Genomic DNA, 16,594 nt, shown 5'->3' with positions numbered 1-16,594 from the left:
AAAAAAAAAAAAAAAAAAAAAAAAAAAAAAAATTATATATATATATAAAATTAGCTAGGCATGGTGGCATGCCCCTGCAGTCCCAGCTACTCAGGAGGCTGAGGTGGGAGGATTGCTGGATCCCAGGAGGTCGAGGATGCAGTGAGCTGAGACAGTGCCACTGCACTCTACCAGGGCAAAAAAGTAAGACCCTGTCTCAAATATGTATATGTATACATATGTAAGATTTCAGCCCTAATTTTTAAACAGCACATGGGTATAAAATCCCCCATTAACTACTTTAGTTTTGTCCCTCTGAGCCAACTGCTAATGTCACACTGACTCTGAAGATCTGCAGCGGTTCCATGACATGAACACTTAAAATTCTGAAATATGTTGTGGTCCCAACTTTTGGGCAAGTGGGGACACAAAGCTTGTAGAGATTCAAGACTTTGTAACATGATGGAGGACAGCAGCATGAGAGGTAGGCATGCTGGATATCATGGCCATCGAAACGACCATTTCTAGTAGCTATACACTGTCAAGAGTTCCTTTAGACAGGTAAAGCTAACTTTAGACTAATCCTATCTAGTTCCAAAAATCTATAGTTGCTCATGTACAAAGAGAATTCTATCAATGTCAAAGAGAAAACATATCATTACCAATTATCCTGTATGGTACATTAAGTGCCAGGAAAAGGTAGGCACTGACTTTCATTTTTCTGTATCCGTATTTGTTGATAGATGATCTACGTCTGTCCCCTTTTCACTATTGCCTTTAGGCTCAGCAGAGGCTAAAGGAAAAGTAGGCCAAGTATATTTAATATTTTATATCAAACAAGTTATTTGCTTAAGAAGCTTTGGCCAGCCTCGTGTCTGGCACTAGCGCCCAGCCTGACAGTTCCAGTAGGAATTAAACACCAGTTTTAATGGGTGCTGTGTTCCAATGCCTACTAATGCATTGACGGTTGTTGGCCAACTTCTTCACATAAAGACAAGAGTGAGCGTATGTGTGAGAACATGTGTGTGTGCCCACGTGTACGTATGGAGGGATTACAGGGGGGAGCCGGCCACAGCTGCTTAATTTTTGTAAAGCTTTTTTTTTCCTTAATAGGGAGGAGGGTTGTGGTTACTTACCATCCTCATAAGCTGCTACTGCCAGCGAGCTGTTTATCCTCACAAAGGAGACATTTGGCTGCAGTCCAGGCTCGTCCTCCTCGTCCTCTGATTCCAGGAAGGGGGCTACGTAGTCCCAGGTGCGGGTGTCCCACACTCTCACGTCCCCTGATGTATATCTGGAAGAGAACGACACACTTGGTTCCAAAAGGGGATTGAAGAGCAGGGCTAGGGTGGGGGAAAATGCATAGAGCCTTACAACAACAGACAAGTAAGAATCGGGTGCTGTGGAACCACTCCTGCAGCACTGTTTAGATGAGTGACTCCAACAGGAGAAAATGTCAACTAGATGACAGAAGGCTGCGAACACGCTTCACATTCTCACAGCACAATGGTGACAATTTCAAATGAGAAAACAATAACAAGACATGGGTAGTGAGATCTCCTTGCTTTTCCTTTTACTCTATTGCAACAATCTGCTCCTGCAAGCTCTCCCACTACAGGGATCACTCGAAGAAATTTGTATAAGCCACACTATTTACCCACAAACACACACTCACTCACGAAAGACAGAGAGCGATGTGGCAGGGATACTCAGAACTAATGGTCTTACAGACACAGGCTTTCTAATGCCTCATCCATGCATCAGATTTGACTGATTAAAGTCCCTAAAGACTAATTGATTTGCTGAAACAATTAAATCTTGCCTTTAGCAGCCAGACAATGCTGCCTGCTCATGAAAAGCTCTTGCTGAATGCACAACACTCCCTGGTTTTGCCCACTTAGAAAACAGAAGTACTCACTCTCCCCTATGACTAGTGCCACTCCAACAAATAACTCCTTCCATCAAAGCCACGGCAAGGCCGAACCTACTCAGACATGAGGCCCCCAGGATGATAGAATGGCCAGATGATTAAGTAGGGTGCGCCCGCCACCAAGGTATTTAAGCTATGTTGCTTATGTCGGCTGCAGAGGGTTTTATTCCACTTGTAAAGCAACTGAGTGTTATGGAGGAAAAGGGGTGAGAAAAGCCTTTAAGGGCCTCATGATAGAAACACACAATTGCAAAGACAGGCCGATGAGTTTAAGGGGTTCATAGTCTTCCTGAGGCCACAGCCCCATGATAGAACCACATAATTGCAAAGATAGGCTGACGAGTTTAAGGGGGTTCAGAGACTTCCTGTGGCCCTAGCCATCATTCCTGCAGGGTTTCTTTGGTGAGCTGATGAGATAACCTCTGAGATTCACTGAGTCACTGAAATCTATGATACATTAGTGAAGTAGCCATACAAGATCAATTTGGAATTTCTTTTTTTTTTTTTTTTTTTTTTTTTTGAGACAGGGTTTCACTCTGCTGCCTAGAGTGCAATGGCACAATTTCGGCTCACTGCAACCTCGGTCTCTTGGATTCAAGCGATTCTTCTGCCTCAGCCTCCCGAGTAGCTGGGATTATAGGCACACACCACCATGCCCCACTAGTTTGTTTTTTTAGTGTTTAGTAGAGATGGGGTTTCAGCCCCAGCTGGTCTTGAACTCCTGGCCTCAAGCGATCCACCCACCTCAGCCTCCAAAGTGCTGGGATTACAGGTGTGAGCCACTGCAAATGGCCTCAGGTGGAATTTCTTATGGAGAAGTACTCTGATTCAGGAATGCTTTGTTTACTAGTAGTACTGCATCCAAATTATTAATCTATAGTAAATACATATACTGCACAGTCCAAAGGCCATTCTGTCACCCCAATTCCCTGGTTGGAGAACTCCGTTCTCTACCTGCAAAGTGGCAACCAGAGAGTGTGCATGTGGGTAAAGAGCCAAACGGGAGAGATGTGCTTTCTGATACTGGCCTGCTGTACCTCTGGGTTGACCACTGATCCTCCAGTAAACAGAAACACAAGATGAATGTCCTTAAGCCTGGCAATGTGCAGGCAAGGGCAGATACTGGTATCACTCTGACCAAAGCATGGCCCCTGCCCCCTCGGCTCTCCAGGCCTCAGTCAGCTTACCCTCCTGAATGAGGAGCCCTATACTGGAACACATACCCCAGACCCCATTGTCCTCAAAATACCGAGCTCAGTGTGACACCCTGAGAACAACTCAGGCCATTCTCTGGAGTAAGGCCACTTGCTTCGCTACAGAGACACTGAACAGATGTGATGTGTTTGAATGGCTAGACTGTGCAGGACTAGATTCTGAAGGTTAAATTCTATGTGAAAGGAACTAGCCAATTCAGGAAGATGAGAAGGATGGCAACGTCTTTCAGAAACACAGAGGTTGTATGTGAAAAAAAAAAATACAGGGAATTCAGGAGATCAGAAGAGTAAGGCACACTGAGAAAGAAGTATATAAACTAGGAAACTGTATTTCCTTCCTGCCAGTCTCTGTCCTTCTGCTTCCTGCTAGCCATGTGTCACACCACGCCAACAGTCTGCACACTGTTCTTGGTGGTGTCCCCCCGCCCCCCACCCAGGAGACACAGTGGGGAGGAGAGGGTGGAGAGGAAAGATGGTTTAGATGGCCTCAGCTCCAGCCCCCCAGCTCCCTAAACACAAAGAGTTCTGAGCCAAAATGACAGCCAAACAACAAAGCCTGGAAAAAAGGTGCTTTAGCTGCTGAACCAGACAATAGTAAGCTGTGAAATAGAAACTGTTGAGCCTGCTCCTTACTGAGGGAAAGAGGAGAGAGGGAGGGCAGGAACTCCACGGAGAACAGCACACTATTCATATATGAGGGGCTCCTGGGCAAGCCTTTCTCCCACAGAGGAGGCTGGTCCACTCACACTGGGACTCCACACATCTAAAATCAAATACTTCAGCTCATGGCCAAACTAGCCTGTGTCTGAATTCCTTATTTTTATCAATGGCATCATCAGTCCCAGGTCACTGGTACAGAAGTAGAGGGGATCCTTCAACAGTGCCATGGCCCACACCCACACCACTATATATGCTCAGGTGCCAAGCTCATTCTGTTCTGCTCATTCCCAGAGAGGCCACCCTGGTCCAAAGCCCCCCAACACCTCACACTCACACCCAACTACTACAGACTCCCTGCTTCTGAGCTTCTTCCATTCAATCTTCCCTGCACAAGCCAAGCCCTTTAAAACACCTGACTGCACAAATCTTTCTTCTGGAAACACTTTCTCTCTCACATGCCACTGCACCTCACTACCATCTACCTTGATGGCAGCCTGGACGTCTCCTTCATGGCAGTTGTGGGTGTCTATGATCATCTCACTGTTCACCTCCCTACCAGCTTGAAGCTTCTGAGCCCAGGGCTTGGGTTTTGCTCATAGCTGTGCATGCAATGACTAGACGAGTCAGAATAGAATGCGCATGCCACATACCCAGGGAACCCTCTATAAAGTCTTACATCTTAACACCTTATTGAATGAAGTTTCAATTATGGGATCTACTGAAAACCTTCCGCAAACTAGCTTCCACCCCTCTCCCCAGCCTCATCTTCTACTCTCCCTTGACAAGAGCCGGTCTCCAGAGAAGCTCCCAAATGCTCTTGTCTCAGAACCCTGATTCCCCGACCCACCTGCCTGCAGTTCCTCACCTCCTCGCCTCCCAGCCCAGTGGGACCGGCCCAGTCTGGGCTGCACATTAAAATTGTCTGGAATGCTTTAAAAAGTCCCGATACAAGCCCGGCGTGGTAACTCATGCCTGTAATCCCAGCACTTTGGGAGGCTGAGGCAAGCAGATCACCTGAGGTCAGAAGTTCGAGACCAGCCTGGCCAATGTAGTGAAACCTTGTCTCTATTAAAAATGCAAAAATTAGCTGGGTGTGGTGCATACCTGTAATCTCAGCTACTTGGGAAGCGGAGGCAGAAGAACCACTTAAACCTGGGAGGTGGAGGTTGCAGTGAGCTGAGATCCTGTCACTGCACTCAAGCCTCCCAGGCCAATTAAATCTGACCATCTTGGGATGGAACCAGGCATCAATGGTTTCAATACACAGTCAAGACTGAGAACCACCAACCCAGCCCAATCCTACCAATCCCTCAAGGTCTAACACAGGCGCTCCCCTCCTCCATGAAGCCTGAAGCTTTCTGCCTCTACTACGCCCTTTATCTGATGAAACAGCTTTTATGACTACGGCCCATCTGCACTGATCGTCTCCTCAACTTGACTGTAAAGTCTTCAAGAAGGCCCTATTGCAATGCCACAGCCTCCATCACACTGTCTTATGCAGGTTTAACAATAAATAAATGGTTATTGAAAGGGGGTGTTCACAGGTAACAACCTGACTGGTTTGAGGGATACCTCTTTATTTCCACTGCCTACCTTCCAGTGCTAATGATTAATGAAACACCCAGAATACACACACTGATGTCCATTAGACTGCTTCCGTTTATTTCCAAACTGATTGAAAACTGTAAAACATGGGATAAGCTAAATTATTTGAATAAACGTGACATTTTCCATATATCTATTTAATTAACTTCATTCTTCATGATCAAAAGGTATGATAATAACATAAATGTTTTGCTGCAAAATGACTCAGGCAGTAAGATATAAAAGCCTCTACATCTCCTGTATTGACAGGAACTGAGACTAAATATCCCACTGCAGCAGGTACTGCGTTATGACTCAGCAGCGGACTCTCGAATCTAACACAAGTGAAAGCCACGAGAGCATGGGAGGCAGCCTCCGTGCTAATGAACTTGTGCTAAAGAAACAGACATTTTTGGAAGGGTAAAACACTGGTTGGGGCAGAGGGACCTGGACCAAGCCCTAAATGTGATCTAAAAGTGCTTAACAACGTTGGCCAGGAGAAGCAAGAACAGATAACGAATGGAGGTAGGGAAAAAGGCTGATCTTTCTCCAGAGCTCCAGATGTCTTTATCGCTGCCTAATGACAATTACACTCAACCAATTAAGACGCCACGATGACAGTTGCATTGTCAGTAAGCCTTTGGACCCCAATGTTGATGGCTCTCTAATTAGTGTCTGTGCAAAGTACAACTGCAACTAATACACAAGCTGATGTAAGAACACTCAGGAAAAACTGAAGAAGAAAGAAGCCTTTTCCAATGAGGATATGCCCAGCCCAGGGAAGCTGTGTGCTTTCCCAGTCTTTTCTATACTTGGCAAGGTTGAGTTTACCTCTAAATAAATAGGTCAGAGACCATAGCTGATTTTTTGTTGAAAGAATGGGAATAGAGCCTCTCTCAAGCTCTGCATGCCAGAGCGACTGCCAATTTAAAATGATTTACCACCAAAGAGCTTTCATTAACCAGTAAGTTTCTGAATAGGCAGACTACTTATTTGAACCAAGGGACTAGAAGAATAAGAAGGAGGAAATACCGTACAGCTAAAAACAACCTTTCTTCTTCATAAGTATCCAGCAGCACTTCCATTTTGCTTCCATGTGTCAGCTCTTATTTGCTAAAAACAAAATTTTGTAAGGCCCTTCCTAGGAAGCTAGGGGGTTGTTTTGATTTAAGAATGCTGAGAAGTAAGGTTAAGTGACTTACCCAGGGTCACAAGAAACATTTTAGAGGCACAGCTGGGATCAAAATGTTTCCTAGGATTTCCTCAATCACAGTGCTTAGCCAACAAGCCACTCTGCCTCCTCAGATGACACTGTCTTTAAAACAAATACTGCTTTTAAGAACCATTCCAATTTAAGTGCAATATAAGGAATTTATTGTTTTCAATATTGTGACTCAGGTTTGCAGGACACAGCCCCTGACCCTAACCCATCAATTCGACCACTGAATTGCAAGTGGAAGGTGAAAAGCCAACAGAAAAGGCTCAGCAGGCGGGGAGCAGGACTGTGGGCTGAGCAGATGCAACCTGTGCCTCCCATGCGTGCTTCCAGAGGATGCGGGAGAACACATGGAACCGTTAGTAAGACTTCTCTCTCTACAGGCTCATACACGAACAGCCACTCCCAAACCAAGCCACGCTTCTATTCTGATCAGGCACCCAGAGCAGCCAAGAGAGGCCCTGTTATGAGGTTTCAAGCCAGGAACAGCAAATGGTTTCATTTGTGTGTGGCTGCCTAGAGCCCTGTGTTGAGAAGGATTCTGAAGCTGTGTTTCATCCAGCTTACCAGAAACACAAATGCAGTAATGGGTTATTCGTCATCACTACTGGTTGGGGAGTGGGGAGGGCAGCATCTCTGCCCCATATGAAACTCTACCTGGCCAAGTCCTAGTCATCCTTCTGGATTCAGGTGAAAAGTTGTTTCCAAGGAGGAAGTTAGCCTGATGCTGACCCCGTATGAGATGCCTCTCCCTAGCATGTTATGGCGCCATGCTCCTCCCAACCCTAACACCTCCCACAATGAAAACACCAGTAACTGGACCCCCTGATCCCCTGCCGACCTATAAACTTCCCATGAGCAAGGGGGCTGTGTGTGGTATTCATCCATGCTTAGTGGATGCTGATGGAATGAATCAATCTACTGACTTAAACCTGAAGATGGAAGTGGTTTAAAGCCTACTGCGCAATCAGGCAGAGACTCCTAAAACTGCAGTGTCCACATTTCAAGAAACATTCATGCCCTTAGCATGTAAAGGTTTGAAGAACTATTCACTTGCTCCATGCTTTCTTCAGTAATACCAAGGAATACCAATCAATAAAAGCAAGAGTATTTACTATTTTCTGCGAAACATGGCAGGGTTGTATTATGCAATTAACAAAATAATTCAATCCCACAGTGCAGAGTCCTTCTGTGGAAATGCACTACAACAAACATCAAGTGGGGCTTAAGACGCATCAATTGAAAAATAATGAACGTCTTAATGGACCTTATGAGATACATGCACTACACACTTAAAACTGTTTTCCATACATCTTGGTTAATCACAATCAATAGAGTCAGAGTCAATGATGATTATGCAGAGTTATTGTAGCTGTGGCCCTTCCCATTATTCCTTGGAGAACCAGAGATGGATAAATGCAGCCATGAGTTCACCAGTATTTATTAAGGATATTCTGGAGCTCCTTCATTAAAGATATAACAAATGTAATGCTCTCCTCTACTTACTTATCAATATCTTACCTCAGACTTATTTACCAGAAGAGCATGTATACCTCACAGTAGAAAATAAATAAATTTAAAAGTATTTTTAAAAAGAGGTCCCTAACGGGTAATGATCGAATTCCTTATGGGAAACAGTCCAATGTCACAATCAGCAGCAGCAGAAAATCTATACAAAACAAGGTTTAAAGGAAAACCGTTAGGGGAACAAGTGTTTTTAAAAAGGAGAAAGATGGAAAGCACATCCTTAGTAAGTATATACGGGCAACATTTATCTCACACCACCTTATACCTATGTTATTTACGAAGCGTCTGTTATCCCAACAGCCCCAAAGTAATCCATAAGCAGAATCTATTTTTTACACATTCATATAAAACTAGGAGAGTGTTGGAAACATCATCCTTGAGGGCTTCAGTTCCTGAATAGAAAATATTTTTAAATCCAGAGCAAATATATACTATTTCACATTAAAGCTACTATTCAGATTTTGTCATGGTACACAGTCGATAAAAAGGTCCTTTTCTTTAAAAAAAATTTTTTTTGAGACAGTCTCTGTCAGCAGGCTGGAATGCAGTGGGAATGAAATTGGCTCACTGCAACTTCCACCTCCCAGGTTCAAGTAATTCTTGTGCCTCAGCCACCTAAGTAGCTGGGATTACAGGTGTGCACCACCATGTCCGGCTAATTTTTATATTTTTGGTAGGCAGGCGGTTTCGCCATGTTGGCCAGGCTGGTCTTGAACTCCTGGCCGCAAGTGATCCACCTGCCTTGGCTTCCCAAAGTGCTAGGATTACAGGCATGCCACTGTGCTCAGCTAATAATAAGGTACATCTTTAATTACTAGAAAAAGTAGAGGACAATGTGGCTAAAAGCAAGTTATTTCAAGTTACCTTAGCTGACTTTGTTTATTTTTATTTTTGTTTTTTTGAGATGGAGTCTCACTCTGGGGGGCAGTGGTACGATCTCGGCTCACTGCAGCCTCTGCCTCCCGGGTTCAAGTGATTGTCCTGACTCAGCCTCCCGAGTAGCTAGGATCACAGGCATGCACCACCACACCCGGTTGATTTTTGTATTGTTAGCAGAGACAGGGTTTCAACATGTTGGCCAGTCTGGTCTTGAACTGCTGACCCTAAGTGGCCCACCCACCTGGGCCTCCCAAAGTGCTGGGAATACAGGCATGAACCACAGTGCCCAGCCTGCTTAAAATGATATTTTCCAATACTTCTTAATTGTAAAACAATGATACAATTCCACTGAAGGGCCAACAGGCAAACTGAACCAACCACAGATTCAGACACCAATTTTTACATACATAAATTGGAAGCTCCAATTTTTGCTTCCTGTCTACAAAGAACTGGAAACCCTCTCACTCTGACGCCAGGTTGTATGGACCAGGCTAAGAAAAATAAAAACACATTTAAATCAGGTCATGTCCGGCAGCTGAAGCAGCAGTCAGAGATCACTTGGTTGCTAGAGAGGTGTGGGCAGTTTGTTTTGTATCTCCTTGGGCACACTTGCCTCGAAAGGAATGAGACAAAAATGGGACAACTGAGTGTTTTTAGGGAAAGAAGAGAGCTAATATTTTGCAACATTAAATGATACAGTTCTCCTTCCAACCACACTTGGCAGGGGAGAAACACGGATACACAGTCCTGTACCTTCCAGTAAAGACAGGAACTATATGCTACAAAGGCAGAAATCAGGGGACAAAATATTTAGGAGTAATGGAAAAAACCTCAATACAAACCGGGTGCTTGATGTTTTTTTAAAACCAAAAGGGGAAAAATGTCCTCTCATGTGAATAGAAAAGTGTTTTCTTATGCCAGCTAGAATGCGTTAACCTTACGAATCTCAAGTAACAATTGAGGAGGGAGTTTATTCCAAAACACCATCATACTCCTGGGCATCTGATAAAAGCTTCTGGTGAGCTAACAGCTTAATGGTTAGCCGAGCTGGCACAAGGCCTCCAAGGAGCTCCTGGTTCTACCTGAGATCTCTCCTTCACTAGATGGCTCTCCTTCACTACTTATGGCAAACGAAAACTAACCCTGCACCTCAGGTTTTATACTGTGACCTTTCTGAACTCGTGATGTCATCTGTTTGCAGCACTCAACTTCTAGAGGGCAACTGGGGAGAAGGAGAACAGTCCAAGCATCACAAAACAGAACAGGGATGTGTCCACATCCCCCTTTCTTCTATTCTTTCTCCTCCAGGATAAACATCTAATTTTTAAAACATTCTAAAATTCTAAGAGCTGTTACCACAATAAATCAAAGAAACAAACAAAAGACACGTTGCGATCAACGAACTTTCCAACCTCTCTGCTAAAACACAAGGGAAACACACATGAAACCTCGCTAGTGTTTCAGGAGGTCCAGCAGATGAGAGAAAAATGCAGACAGGTGCTGAACTTTGAAAGAAAGACAGGTGACTGATTCTGTAGAGACTGATGACTTTTGAACACAAATTTTTCTCAAATTAAAGAAATGAGAACTTTTCACTGAAAGGAAAAGGAAAGTGAAAGTTGCATCTGAATAACTCAGCTGCAGTTGAAAGCCATCCACTTATCTCTCCAACAAAGAAAACAACTGCTGCAGGTCTTTCCTGGGCTGCTGCATATCCCCGCTAAGTGGTCAAGTGACAGCAGAGAAAGGCAAGAGCCAGGGCCAGAGAAGGTGCTCACGGAGATAATGGAAGCCCAGAGAGCGTCGATCACCAAAGGGGAGTTTACCTCCCTTACACACTTGCTGCAAAGCTTCCTGGGTCCCGGGAATGATGTTAGATTCTGAGGGCACCAAGATGCTTAATACATGGCCCCACCATTTCAAGAGGGGAAAGCCAACAGGACTGAATGCTGCCAAGAGGCTGGAGAGGACGGGCCAAGAAAAGGCCATTGGTTTGTTGACCAAAAGATCACAGCTGACCTCTGAGAATGCAGCGCAGTGGAAGGGCTGGGATGGAGCCAGCTGGAGGGAGGTTAGACAGGGAGGAAGAAAGGGAGGCAGGAGACGTGGGCTCTCATTATGTACAGCACTGACAGGAAGATGGTAGGAATGGTTTGGAGACTTCAAGTCAAAGGTTAGACTGGAAAAGAGCTGAGGGCTACAAATGCATGTTTAAATAATTTATTAATCTGGAAAATAATAAAAATTCATTCCCCTAAATGCAGTAATTCTGCTTATAGGGCTCTAGCCTAGGAAAATTATCAGGAATGCAAGATTAGGAGAGAATGATGAAAGAACTTTAACTCTTTATTTTATACACTTACATAGAATTTCAGGTTTCTACAGTAGCATGTGTCTAATCCTTTTAAAATGAAGATTTGTAATGCTAAAAGGGAGAAAAATTTGCAGACATCTATACATAAAATATTCGTAACATGCATATAACAAAACACAGGAAATGGCCTTAATGTCCACTATTAGGGGAATACATAGGAAAATTGGGATGTAATTATTCAAAGTGTTTTTGCAACAAGTCAAAGAAAGTAATGAAAAATATACAACATGAAAAAAATTCATCAGTTTGGTGAGGGAAAAAAGCCACAAATGTAACAAAGGCTATAATTGCACTATGAAAAAACATGCATAGAAAAACAGACTGAAAACCAAACCGGACACATGGGAGCCCTTAATAAAGGCTGTGTTCCAGCCTAGAATTTGAGTGGCTTTCTCTGCTCTACTTTCTAACATGGCCGCAAAATAACATGATTTTACCACCGCTTTTCTTTTTAAATAGACACATCCCATGAAAGAAAAACCAAAATGACGCTGTAACAGCTAAGGCTTCAGAGTAGCAAATGGGGCCTGGAGACAGCAGCCTCAGCACCCAGCCCCGCCTGTGGATGCTGCAGAAACACAGCAGAGTGGCTCGCACACTCAGCCTGGCCCTGAGCCTCCCTCTGCCACCTCACCCAAGAGGAGGGTCTGGGAAAGGATCATCTCTAAAATTCCTTCCAGGTTTAAAAGTGTATGATTCTAGGTTGAGAAGAGTGACGTGCATTTCTCTAGTTTCCCACATAACACAGTATACCAGTGGTGGGGGGCAAGGGAAGTCTGTGTATTCAGTTTTATTGCTTACTCCATATAAAACAGTATGCATTTAATGAAATCTTACTTACTACTCAAGAGTTTTAAAAAGTGCTTACCTGTAATCCCAGTACATTGGGAGACCAAGGTGGGCAGACTGCTTGAAGCCAGGGGTTTGAGACCAGCCTGGCCAATAATCCTGTCTCTACTAAAAATACAAAAATTAGCTGGGCATGGTGGCCCGTAATCCCAGCTACTCGGGAGGCTGAGACAGGAGAATCGCTTGAATCCGGGAGGCAGAGGTTGCAGAGAGCCGAGATCACACCACTGCACTACAGCCTAGGCAACAGAGTGAGACTGTGTCTCAAAAAAATAAAGATTTAAATTTAAATTTAAAAACATGCTTACAAATTGCTGGAAAAAAAATCCAGGACATGGCTGTAAAGTTAAATATTATTTCCAAGTAAAATAATAATATAAAACAAAACTGTTTCAGGGAACCGGCGAGGCCACATGCTGAGCTGCCCTGTCAGCGGCAGACGGTCCCTTCTCTAGGAGTTCCAAGAAGAGTGGACACCGGGCTACAGTGCTAGAGGACCTCTGGGAGGAGACAGGACTGGAGTAGGCCTTAAAGAATGGGTTCTGGGTTTCTTTTTGAGTTGATGAAAATGCTCTGGAATTAGATAATGGTGTTGGTTGCACAACCTTGTAAATTTACTAAAAAAAAAAATCACTGAATTATACAATTTGAAAGGGTGAATTTTATGGCATGTGAATTATACAGTCATGTGTCACTAAACGACAGGGATACATTCTGAAAAATGCATCCTTTGGCAAGTTTATCATCGTGCAAACATCATAGAGTGTTCTAACACAAACCAGATGGCAGCCAGGGTACATGAATGGCCAGTATCATGTATGGGGCCCATCACTGATTTAAACGCTGTTATGCAGCATATGACTGTATCTCAACTAAAAAAATGATGCGGTCAGAGGTAACTAAATAAAACAGTGTGGAAAACCAAAGGTACACTTGACAAGAGTAATAAGGAAAAAGGTAGCTTGGAAAGAAATGTCAAATAACTCCGAATGTGAGGAAAAGTTAACTGGAAATTATTTGTAAGACTGTAGGGTAAACAAAGACTCATGGACAAAAGGGTGAATAATCAAACGCTTTGGGAAAAAAGTCTGTTTCCCCACTGGAAAAACAAGCCTCAGGTAGGCAGGGGCCAGGTCCTGTTCACATGATGGGTATTTGAGTGTCAAATGCGTTTATGAAAGAGTGACTATTTTCAGATTTCGCTGGTTTAAGTAAAAAGAAGAGTGGGGAAGAACCAAGACTGGGTCCATCATGAGGTTCACTGCAATAAATATCAATCTGGGCCTATGCAACATTGCCCCAAACTAGGAACACTGACACAGAAAGCTGAAAAGGTGAGAAGAGACTCTGCAGCAGTCTTTGCTCTCCATCAACGATGTGAAACGTACCTACTGGGTGTAAATGCAAAAATCCTTCATAGTTTAGCTCTAGGTACCTAAAACTAAGTCTCTGAACAGACTCCACTTGTGCAAAAGAAAGAGAAAAAGGAAGAAAAGAAAGAAAATCAGAGAAACACAAGGTAAGTACAAGAGAAAGAAGGGGTGAGATGGCCACTGTCTCTTTAAGAAGCTCCTTGGAGATACATAACTGTAGAAAGCCTGGCGAATTCAGCATTGATTGGGAATGAGGTAACCACAAACACCGCTGTCTCAAATGAAAAGGGATTCAAGATCTGACCCAGAAAACAAGCATCGCAACCACCAGATAAAATTTTAATGATAAACACAAGATGCTCTACATACAAGCAAGAGTGAAGTCTCTCATGGTAAGCCATCAGTGTAAGGTTTTCTTAGAAAGAGGAGCCGCAAGGAGCCTCTCTGACCCACAGATCAAGTTTCATCCTATTGATCCGCAGAACTCGGCCATCATTTTGCTCTGCGCTGGCACGATCTGTAATGTTGAACAGACCCCGAGGGAACAGAGAGGCGGGGAAAGAAGGACTGGCATCTGGACTCGTAGGGGGCCTGCCCTTCGGGAGCTCCACAGAAGAAATTCATAATTGGCTTTGAGATGAAAGGTTCTCCTTTATTTTTAAGTTCTTTTGCGACTCCTTCAGTCTAGTTTCAGCATTCTCAAGTGTCTTCTGACACTCTAGGCAGAGATCCCTTTAAGCTGGAATGATCTAAGTACCTTTTGGAGTTCCCACCAAATTGTAGCATTTGTGGGTAGAAAGGAGCTGCGTATCAGGTGATCGTAGGCCCACATTTTGGCAATTAGGTAGAGAAGTCCAACGTGCACTGATAACGTAATGGACAGGACTGCAGGTATCTGGACCATCCATCTTTCTACAACTAGTTCAGCAGCACTCCCAAGAAAGACTTTCACGTCTAAATCATAGCCAGGAAAACAGAAGCTGAGGAAAAGCATTCCTCCTGGGTACATCTTGTTTAAAGCAGAAATACTTTTTTCATAGGCACTGCGTACCACAAAATATTAAAATAAACCGACTATTTGGGATTTCTATTCAAAAGGTGTTCTTTAAGGAATGCTGTTTAAGGAAAGATTTTCCTTTAGAGAAAAGTACTCCTCTACCACTGAGTTTTCAAGGCCAAGGTTGGTTTTCTTTTCCCTAGGCAGGAACTTCCCTGAATCACCTCATTCCGTATCTGGTCCAGACTCAAAAACTTAAGTGTTCTGGTCTCTACTTTATCGCATGAAGTACACAATCTGAGGCTATAGTTCATGACATATTCCTAACCCAAAAGGAAAACTGATCTTCTTATTGTACAGTAAATAAATATATAAATGTACCTCTGTAGCAAAACAGGAAGACTTCATCAAAGTGGTTTTTGGGACAGAAGCTGAAGGAATTTACAGAAGCTAAAATTAAATTTCTTGGCCATGGAGACTAATAAAAAAAAAAAAAAAAAACCTATTTCAGGACAACTTAAGTAACAAAGACAAACTATACGGCGGGGAAGGAAGATTATGTGCGGTCACAGCCCTTCCTCACAATAAGGGTTTCAGAAAAAGAGAATGAGAACAGGGCCTGTCTGTGCCAACACTTATTATTTTTGCTTGACTTTTTTATGTCTTCATAAAATACAAACTGTTTGCCTTAATGAAAATCTCACATAACATGCCACAAGAGTGATTTAAAAGCTGGGAAAGACATATTGAGACAAATGGATCACAGATCCGCTCCGCACCATGTGCTTCTCACCCTTGCTGCAGCGCTCCCACGTCCTCAGGAACAGAATCACGAAGACTCTCCCTCCTCCACATGGGCTGTAACTGAGGGAGGTACACGCTCTCAAGGGAAGCTAAGGTCACTGCTGCTTAGAGAGTGGTACGTGAAAAATGAAAGACTTTCAGATGCAGAGCACTCAGCAGAAACAGTTTTGCTTACCCAGCAATGACCACGCCATTGTGAGAATGCACATCACACAAAACCGCGTCAGGAATGTGCTCCAGCTCGCTCACGGCACCTTTGCGGCTCTGCATGAAGAAAAGGGATGCAGTTTAGACTATTCTTGGGACAGCCCGAAAGCCAAGCATTGCGCTTTCACCTACTTTCCACAGCATTTCTCTATAGCATGGACAGCACTGCATACAAAGTTCTGTGGGCATTCAAAAGGACAATGATGATGCCTAATATGCTAGGCTGTTAAGCATGTGCGAGCTACCACATATCCCAAAGGCACTAACTCGAGGACACGGGCTGTGTGAGACTCTGCCCCTGTCCTCCAGGAGGTTACAGAATAGAAAAGAAATATGTGCTCACCAATAACTACCATCCACAGTAGGTGGGCACGTATCTGCCGGGAGTGGTGAGTATCTAAAGAAGCTTATAAAGTATTGAAAAAGTTCAGTGCAGCAGAGAGAAAGTATTACATGATACCTTACCTGTTAACTCTTACATGGACTCTCAGAATAAAATGCAAAATTGTATACAAATAGATAAAAGATCAGGATGAGGAAAGGAAAAGAGGTGATACTATTTCTAATTGAGAGGTCAGAAGTTTCATAGAAATGGTATTTAAAGGAAACCCTAAGCCAGGCACAGTGGCTCATGCCTGTAATCCCAGCACTTTGGGAGGCAGAGGCAGGAAGATCACTTGAGCCCAGAAGTTTGAGACCAACATAGGGCGACCCCATCTCTGCAAAAAATTTAAAAGGTAGTCAAGTGTAGTGGCATGCACCTGTATTCCCAGCTATCTGAGAGGGTGAGGCAGGAGGATCACTTGAGTCCAGGAGCTTAAGGCTGCAGTAAGCTACAACTGCAACACTGTACTTCAGCCTGAACAACAGTGAGAACCTATCTCTAAAAAAATAAAAAATTAAACTGAATTAAAATGAAGGGAATCTAAATGGATAAAAAGTATTTACAGGTGGGAAGTTGGGAAAAGTTAAGCCACAAAGCATGAATAAAGGTATTCAAG

The 16,594-nt window shown here is 43.6% G+C and overlaps 1 protein-coding gene across 1 annotated transcript in view; it reads right to left on the bottom strand.

The window, feature by feature from the left end:
* The window catches only part of FBXW8 (F-box and WD repeat domain containing 8), a 123,674-nt gene that overhangs the window by 63,172 nt on the left and 43,908 nt on the right, over positions 1-16,594 (bottom strand). Inside the window, exons 4-5 of the mRNA XM_032240879.1 lie at positions 15,562-15,650; positions 1,116-1,273 (exon numbers count right to left, since the gene is read on the bottom strand). Of these exons, the coding sequence (XP_032096770.1) occupies positions 1,116-1,273; positions 15,562-15,650 (247 nt within the window). The remainder of the gene's footprint in view (positions 1-1,115; positions 1,274-15,561; positions 15,651-16,594) is intronic.

The sequence above is a fragment of the Sapajus apella genome, unplaced genomic scaffold (assembly GCF_009761245.1).
Source record: "Sapajus apella isolate SASKATOON/1434 unplaced genomic scaffold, GSC_monkey_1.0 scaffold2, whole genome shotgun sequence".
NCBI lineage: Eukaryota > Metazoa > Chordata > Mammalia > Primates > Cebidae > Sapajus > Sapajus apella.
This window is presented reverse-complemented; position numbering and strand designations above follow the sequence as displayed.